The 8,773-nt window shown below is 43.2% G+C and overlaps 1 protein-coding gene across 1 annotated transcript in view; it reads left to right on the plus strand.

Moving 5' to 3' along the window:
* The window catches only part of fstl5 (follistatin-like 5), a 1,003,829-nt gene extending 996,139 nt beyond the window's left edge, over nucleotides 1-7,690 (plus strand). The window contains exon 15 of the mRNA XM_068021658.1: nucleotides 5,803-7,690. Within this exon, the coding sequence (XP_067877759.1) occupies nucleotides 5,803-6,505 (703 nt within the window). The 3' untranslated portion in view covers nucleotides 6,506-7,690. The remainder of the gene's footprint in view (nucleotides 1-5,802) is intronic.
* Nucleotides 7,691-8,773: the final 1,083 nt, after the last annotated feature.

Below are 8,773 nucleotides of genomic sequence, written 5' to 3' on the forward strand. Positions count from 1 at the left end.
ATACAATGCAGCAGGCAAGGACTGCTCTTGCTGGTTTCCACCTTGCATCGTTAGGACAGACTGACCCTTCCCTGACACATTCACAATGAGATTAATGAGGAGTACCCCTTACCGGGGCAGAGCGAAGCAGGTCATTGAGCCGCTTGCGGCACTGGAGCCATGTCCTCCGCACCAAACAGCGGCTGCTGACCTCCTCGGCAACCTCCAGCCAGGCCCCCTTGGTCACTTCTGCGGGCCTTCTTCGGCCATCGGCGTTGAATAGTATGTCCCGCCTCACCTCCACCATCTGGAGGAGGACCTGCAGAGATTCCTCTGAGAATCTGGGGGCTGTGGTGAACCTTCTCCCCTCCATCGCTCTGGCTTTCATCTGCAAATGTTTGCCCCTTTCCTGCCCCTGGGCACTGTCACTCTTCCTTGACTTCTTCACTTTCCAGTCAGCTGGTCACCTTGGCAGTTACACTGACTGCTCCTCCTCCACTGTATTCCCCTGAGCGTCTGCTCCATTGTAATACTGTCTGCCTTTTTAAAGGGCTGACATTGGCCCCATCCCCAAATCCACTGCTGCAGCCGGCCACGTGCGCCCTGTCAGGTGCCGAATATGCCGAGGGGCCACTAATTGGCAGCCCCACGCATGATGCCGGTGGGCGGGCGGCATGGAGCGGATTTGGTTTTCTCGGCCGCTTCCGACCCAGCTGCCCCGGAGTCGCCAGCAGCCGTAAAATTCCGGCCAATGATTTATGCACCTATACGCCTAGGTTCCTCTGCTCCTGCACCCCCTTTAGAATTGTGCCTTTTATTCTATATTGTCTCTCCATGTTCTTCCTACCAAAATGAATCACTTCGCATTTCTCTGCATTGAACTTCATCTACCACCTGTCTGCCCATTCCACCAACTTGTTGATGTCCTTTTGAAGTTCTGCACAATCCTCACAGTTCACAATGCTTCCAAGTTACGTATCATCTGCAAACTTTGAAATTGTGCCCTGTACACCGAGGTCTAGGTCATTAATATATATCAGGAAAAGCAAGGGTCCCAACACTGATGCCTGGGGAATGCCACTACAAAACTTCCTCCAGCCCGAAAAACATCCATTAACCACTACTCTTTCTTTCTTGTTACTCAGCCAATTTCGTATCCATGTTGCTACCGTCCCTTTTATTCCATGAGTGACAATTTTGCTCACAGGTCTGTTGTGTGGCACTGTATCAAAAACCTTTTGAAAGTCCATGTACACCACATCAACAGCATTGCCCTCATCAACCCTCTCTATTACTTCCTCAAAAAACTCCAGCAAGTTAGTTCGCAAGATGGGGAAAGGTCTGACAAACAAAGCCAGAGCTCCTTGAATGACAAAGGAGTTAGAGAGTTAGATGAAGCAGAGAAAGAGTGCATATGATAGATGTCAGGTTGATAATACAACTGAGAACCAGCCTCAATATAGAAAGTTCAGAGGGGAAGTGGAAAAGCTAATAAGAGAAGCAAAGAGAGATATGAGAAGAGACTGCTTGCTAGCAGAAAAGGGAATCCAAAAGTCTTCTATAGGCATATAAATACTAAAAAGGTAGTAAAAGAAAGGGTGGGGCCGATTAAGGACCAAAAAGGGGCTTTACGCATGGAGGCAGAGGCCATGACTGAGGTACGAAATTATTACTTTGCATCTGTCTTTACCAAGGAAGAAGAGGCTGCCAAAGTCATGGTGAAAGTGGAGATAATTGAGACACTGGATGGACTAAAAACTAACAAAGAGGAGTTTTTAGAAAGTCTGGCTGTAGGTAAAGTTGGTACTTCTTCAGGACTGAATAATATGCATCTGAGGATACTGAGAGAAGTAAGGGTGGAAATTGCAGAAGCACTGGCAATAATCTTATAATCCTCCTTAGATACAGGGGTGGTGCCAGAGGACTGGAAAATTGCAGATGTTACCATGTTCAAAAAAGACTATAAGGATTAGCACAACAACTATAGGCCAGTATGTTTAACCTCAGTGGTGGGAAAGCTTTTAGAAACAATAATACGGGACAAAATTAACAGTCAGTTGGACAAATGTGGTTTAATTAAGGAGAGCCAGCACAGATTTGTTAAAGGCAAATCATGTTCAACTCACTTGATTGAGTTAATTGAGTTGGTTGATGAGGTAACAAAGAGGGTTGATGAGGGTAATACGGTTGATGTGGTGTACATGGACTTCCAAAAGGCATTTGATAAAGTGTCATATGACAGGCTCGTTAGCAAAGTCAAAGCCCATGGAAGAAAAGGGGCGATGGCAGCATCAATATGAAGTTGGCTGAGTGACAGGAAACAAAATAGTAACGAACAGTTTTTGAAGACTGAAGGAAAGTTTGCAATGGGGTTCCCCAGGGTTTGTTACGAGAACCACTGCTTTTCTTGATCTATATTAATGGCCAAGACTTGGATGTATTGGGAACAATTTCAAAATTAGCAGATGACACAAAACTTGGAAGTATTGTGAACTGAGAGAAGGATGATGATAGAATTCAAGAGGACATAGACAGGCTGGTGGTATGGATGGAAACGTCATCACTGAGCCCCTGTGGTATTTTGCGTGGGGGCTCATTTAAATGCAGGGGGCGGAGCAGCCACCCCAGCAAAAGCATCCGGCACCACCCCGCAGGCGCCAGTGCCATTTTTAAAGGGCTTCAGGCCCTTTGGCCTGAATAAAAGTTTTGAAGTGACAGAATGGTTAAAACTGCAGATATACATTTATTCACATTTTCAATTCCCTGTCCCACGCCTCCAATGAGTAATAAATGTGTAATTGGCCCTCTCCCCACGAAAAAAAGTCTTATTCAGGTTCTGAACTTCCCACCCCAAACTTAATAATCTTTGACACTCAACCCCTTCCCATCATCCCCACAACCAATAGAAAAGGTTTTCCCCGCTCTTCCCTGCGCAACCCCCACCCCCCCCAGCCACTCTGATAATTTCACTCCTCCCCCCTCCCCACCAGCGTCTCGCCTTGGAACTACGGAGTTCCGAAGGCACGCGAGTTGTGACTGGCGGCCGTAAAATCGGCTTGGGATGGCCACCGGGACCAGATAAGTTAATTCGCATTTGTTTTTAATTAATTTTAATATTTAAGTGAAGGCCCCACACCGCACCGAGGCCTCGCCAGTGGTAAAATGCGGCGGGGCCTTCTCGGCGCAGGGCCCGTGGTGGGCCACTCCTGCAAATAATTTCTGGGCCCCCCCCCCCGCCACAACCCCTGACGTTGAGGGCTGGTAAAATACAGCCCATAGAGTACAAATGCAAAGAAGTTATGGTAAACCTTTATAAAACACAGCCTCAACTGGACTATTGTGTCTAATTCTGGGCACAGCACTTTAGGAAGGATGTGAGGACTTTAGAGAGGGTGCAGAAAAGATTTACAAGAATGGTTGTAGGGATGAGAGACTTTGTTACGTGGATAGATTGGAGAAATTAGGGCTGTTGTCCTTAAAGAGAATGTTGAGAGGAGATTTGATAGAAATATTCAAAATCATGAGTGATCTGAATAAAGTAGATAGAGAGAAGCTGTTCCCATTGGCGGAAGGGTTGAGAACCAGAGGACACTGATTTATGATGAATGGCAAAAGAACCAAAGGCAACATGAGGAAGATTTTTTTTATGCAGCGAGTGGTAGGATCTGAATGTACTGTCTGAAAGTGCAGTGGGGGCAGATTCAGTTGTGGTAATCAAAAGGGAATTGGATAATTATCTGAAGAGAAAATATTTGCAGGGCGAGAGGAAAGGCTGGGGAATGGGACTAGCTGATTTACTCTTGCAACGAATCAGCACAGCTGAATGGTCTCCTTCTGTGCTGTAACCATTCAATGATTCTGTGAAATATTCCTCGAACCAGCGCATCAGGCAGAGCGTAATTATTTCTTTTCTTTCCATTAAAGAATATGCCTTGATATATTTAAGAGTAATACTTTTGTTAATACAGCTGAAAATAGATTATTTCACTGGAAAAAAGCATTTTTAATACAGGTATCCAGTTTTCTGCCTGTGAGTAACATGATTTTAAATCACTGAAATGACAAAAAAATTATACTGAACCATTTTATAATTTCATTAGTATACACGAGTTGGTATCTTAGTAAATTAAGTATTTCTTGATTTGAAAAAGCTTTCATAACATGCTAGTGCCTGTACGCCGAAGAAGATGAACATAATTAAAAGAGCTTTCACGAATCAGTGCTATCGACTGCATCTTGCAATTTTGACCTGGGGATGTGGCCAGTTTTGTGGTCGGGGCCTGATCTGGCTGAATTACATCTTGAACCAGCGTGAAGATTGAAGAAAACACAAATAAGGGCTTTGGGGCATATCTCACTTACATTTTAAATCCCCCAATCTTTCACACTGGTTCAACTGATTTGCGCTGGAATCTGGGCACAAAACTAGCGGAAGTGAACAGAAATTCTACACTGTGATGTTTTCAGGTAATGTGTGTCAATGATTCTACGTCATAATGTTAGGATCTTGTTGCATAATTGTTTTAATATGATGGATTAATGGCATTTAAAAATAAAGCTTGTATAGACAGATACATATCCATGTGGAAGTAAGGGAGCTGATTTTGGCATTTTGCATGTGAACGTTAAATAATCACTTGGTTGGAGTGCAACTGATCAGTTGTGGCAGAAACCGTCTGATTGGTGGGTAATACTTTATATTAAGGAACATGGGCAATCAATATAGCACTTTGGCAGTTGTTTAATAACAATGTCATTAATGCATAATAAAACACACTTGTTCTAAAACATTTTAGAGCTTTTTATGTGATGGCCAGGGAGCTAATACAGAGTTAGATGCTTTACAGATTTCAGTCGTTACACACTGTTAACATATTGGGCTGATTTTACTGATCCCCCCCCCACCCCCAGCGTCAGGGATCATGGCAGGGAGGCCTGAAAATGCCCCCGGGAGAGGGCCGCCACACACCCCAACGCCGGGAGGACCGGCCCGATGTTGCCGGCGGCAGCGCAGCCCTGTTGTGGCACCCCGCCATCATCCCCCCGTCCACTTGGTGACAGGAGCCCCACTTAAATATTTAAATTAATTAAAATCAATGCATTAATTACCGTTACGCTCCCGCCATCTGTTGCGGTGTGGTCTGGCTGGCACTCCCACGCATTTGGACCCACGTCCGGGAACCAAGGCGGAACACTGGTTGGGAGGGGGGAGGAGGTAAGTTTTTCAGTGTGCGGGGCAAGGGGGGAGCGAGGTCCAAGTAATGTCATTGGTGTAGGGTTTTGTGGGAAGGGTTATAGTATAAAGTTTATGCACTTTGTGGGGGTGAGGGGAATGGTCAGGGCGTAGAGGGCAAGTAATTAATGTAATTGTTATTGGGTGGGTGGGAGAGGGGCAGAATAAATGTATTTAATTTTTTTTATTACATGCTTCTTTAAATATTTAAATTTATCAGTAGGGCTCAGAGCCCTTTAAAGATGGCATCAGCGCCTGCGCACAGGCAGCTGACGCCATTTCCAGGGACGGACAGCCCACCCCCTCCATGCCATCGGAGGTGGTGGGGGGGTGAGGTCTGCCCCGACTATTTAAATGAGACACCGCGCTTAATATCTTGTTGGCTCCACGACGTGCAGCCCTTTCACCTACCGCCAATTTTGGCAGCGGGAGCATAAACTTCAGCCCATTATTATACAAATGCTGTTTTCTGAAGTGCAAGTCAGTATGCTTGTAATTTTTCTGCACTTTTTAGGATGATTCCCTAATATCTGTTCGTTGTTGGAAGTACTGCGCATATTCAATGCTACTCTGTGTACCTCTGTTTACAGGTTTGGATTTATTCTTCACAAAGGCGAACCAGCCCTTCATAAAATTGACCTTGAAACCATGATGTATATTCAGACCATCAGTTTGAAAGACTATAATTGTGTCCCACAGTCACTTGCCTATACTCACTTAGGTGGATACTACTTTGTTCATTGCAATGCTGGCAGTACAGGAGCAACTGAACCACAAATCATAGTTGACAGTGTCACAGATTCTGTGATTGGCTACAATGGTGATATATCAGGTGTTCCTTACGTTTCTCCAGATGGACATTACTTGGTCAGTATAGATGATCAAAAGGGTCTCATGAGAGTTCAGTTTATCACCATCCAAGGGGAAATCCTAAAATCCTTTGACATTCAGACCAACCTTCACATCTCTGACGCCACCTTTCAACCTTCCTTCACTGAAGCCAACCAGTACAATGTCTTCGCCAGCTCTGGTGTGCAAACAGATGTGCTCTTTGTGGAACTGTCTACAGGGAAAGTGAAGATGGTGAAGAGCCTGAAAGAACCCATGAAGATCGAAGAGTGGCAATGGAACAGTAAAAACCGAGTGATTGTGGACAGTGACCTGTTTGGCCAGTATCTGATGACACCATCCAAGGAATCTTTGTTTATTCTGGATGGAAGGCTTAATAAGTTAAACTGTGAGATCACTGAGGTGGATAAAGGCAACACAATAATTTGGGTTGGTGAAGCATAAAAGGATAAATTACCTATCTAATCCCTGGTATAAAGTTATCCACAGCACTTAATCTGCAACTTAGGTTACACCAATTTTGTTCTTTTATACACTACGAAAGATACCTAATTAAATGTAAAACAAGTTTGCAGACATAAAGACCAGGAACTTTCAACTGACATAACCATAGATACTAATTGGAATTTCCTAATTTGTTAGTGCTATTAACAATTAAGAGATAGGGTTGCAACTGTTACTTTAACTTGTACATCAAGGCATTTCTATAGCTACAACTATTTCAGCTATACAGAATCTAAAAGCTGCAGGGAATTATCGAAGACATACTAAAACCCATTTTTACCCTCTTTCCAATTTTGCTTACATACAGAATTAACTTTCGTTTATGGTTCCCAAATCAAAAATGCCCCCACTTACCTTTTCAAATCCAGAATTGTTTGTGCCTTGAAGGGATAAGTTTCCAGGAAGAGGGTTAATTATTCCCATTGTGGCTACACATTGTCACACAAAAAGAAAAGTTGTTCTGACCCTTATGTACCACTATTAATGCCGAGAGCAGGTCTAAACAAGTACTGACTAAAACAATGTCATAATAAGTAATGTTGTCTTCAATATTAGTTTCTTGGTCATGGAAAAAAGCAACCAGTCCCTCTTCCTCAGTAGTCATACTGACACTAAACCAGCCTATATCAAACTATTAACATCTTTTCAGCAATGTAATGGGAATCTGTCAATCAATCTGTAGTTAAATGTGGCAGAGGCAAATTGTGCTGTGCCCCAATAAAGGCTGATAATATTTTTAGATTTCCTTTGAGTCTTTCTGGATTGACTTCCTACTGAACTAGTTGTGTCTTGTGAACAAGATTTTATACCCATGATCATGTCTGTATATAGCAGCTGCTAGGTTCTGTGATTGTCAGCTGTTAGTTGGGAAAATATGGTATGTGGGAAGAATCTGATTCTCTGCTCTATGACATTGCAGCTGACTGATAAAATGTTTAGGTTTGTAGTGACTAAATGTTTCACTTTTTTTAGCAGTAAAGTTCTATCTTGTGGACATCTACAATGTGAAATGTCTCTTACATAAACATCTGTCCGTCAAATATACATTGTTCTGTGTCATGTAATGAATATCCTAATTTCTGAATGTTGTATATGTAGAATTTTGCTTGACACTGGAGGCAAATAAAGGTCCTACATTTTATATTTTGCTGTCTCAATAAGTCTGAATGAGCTGAATACTTTGTTTGATGTAGGTGATTCAAAGCAACGTTAATGACAAGTGAATATTGGAATTGTTTCTGAAAGCATCATTGTCACATATTTTAAGAGGCTCAAATATTGATACTGATCCACAGTACTCAACACCTGAAAACACAGCCATCTTGCTGTACGGACAGTGACTGGCAATTTCTTTGGAATTGTTTCCGCTTCACCAATGTAACTACAGGAATTGCAGTAGAAATCCTACTTACCCATGTAATTTCCAGGGCAGTTGTGACAACGGAGTGGGAGCAACTCCGTGGAAATTCCAGTCAGTATTGTTGGAGTTGAAAATTTATGGACTGATTTTCAGAAATTAGCATTGCCGTCCTGGATGGTTTCAACAATTGAGGGTTTCTGCTTCTGCCACCATTTCAGGCAGTGGGATCCAGACCCCCACCACCCTCTGGGTGAAAAGATTTCACCTCAACTCCCCTCCAATCCTGCCAATTACTTTAAATCTATGCCCCTTGGTTATTGACCTCTCTGCAAAGGGAAATAGGTCCTTTCTATCCACTATCTAGGCCCCTCATAATTTTATACACCTCAATTAAGTCTCCCCTCAGCCTCATCTGTTCCAAAGAAAACACCCCCCAGCCTATTAAATGTTTCCTCATAGTTAAAATTCTTCATTCCTGGCAATATCCTTGTAAATTCCCTCTATATTCTCTACGGCAATCACATTCTTCCTGTAATGCAGTGACCAGAAATGTATGCAGAACTCTCGCTGTGGTCTAACCAATGTTTTATACAGATATAGCATAACCTCCCTGCTTTTATATTCTATGCCTCAGCTAATAAAGGAAAGTATCCCATACGCCTTCCTAACCACCTTGTCCACCTGTCCTGCTACCTTCAGGGATCCGAGGACATGTAATCCAAGGTTCCTTCTACATTTCTCAATATCTTACCATTTATTGTGTATGCCCTTGCCTTGTTTGCCCTCCCCAAATACATTACCTCACACTTCTCCGGGTTGAATTATATTTGCCACTTTTTTGCCCACCG

This window comes from Heterodontus francisci, chromosome 1, assembly GCF_036365525.1.
Source record: "Heterodontus francisci isolate sHetFra1 chromosome 1, sHetFra1.hap1, whole genome shotgun sequence".
Lineage (NCBI taxonomy): Eukaryota > Metazoa > Chordata > Chondrichthyes > Heterodontiformes > Heterodontidae > Heterodontus > Heterodontus francisci.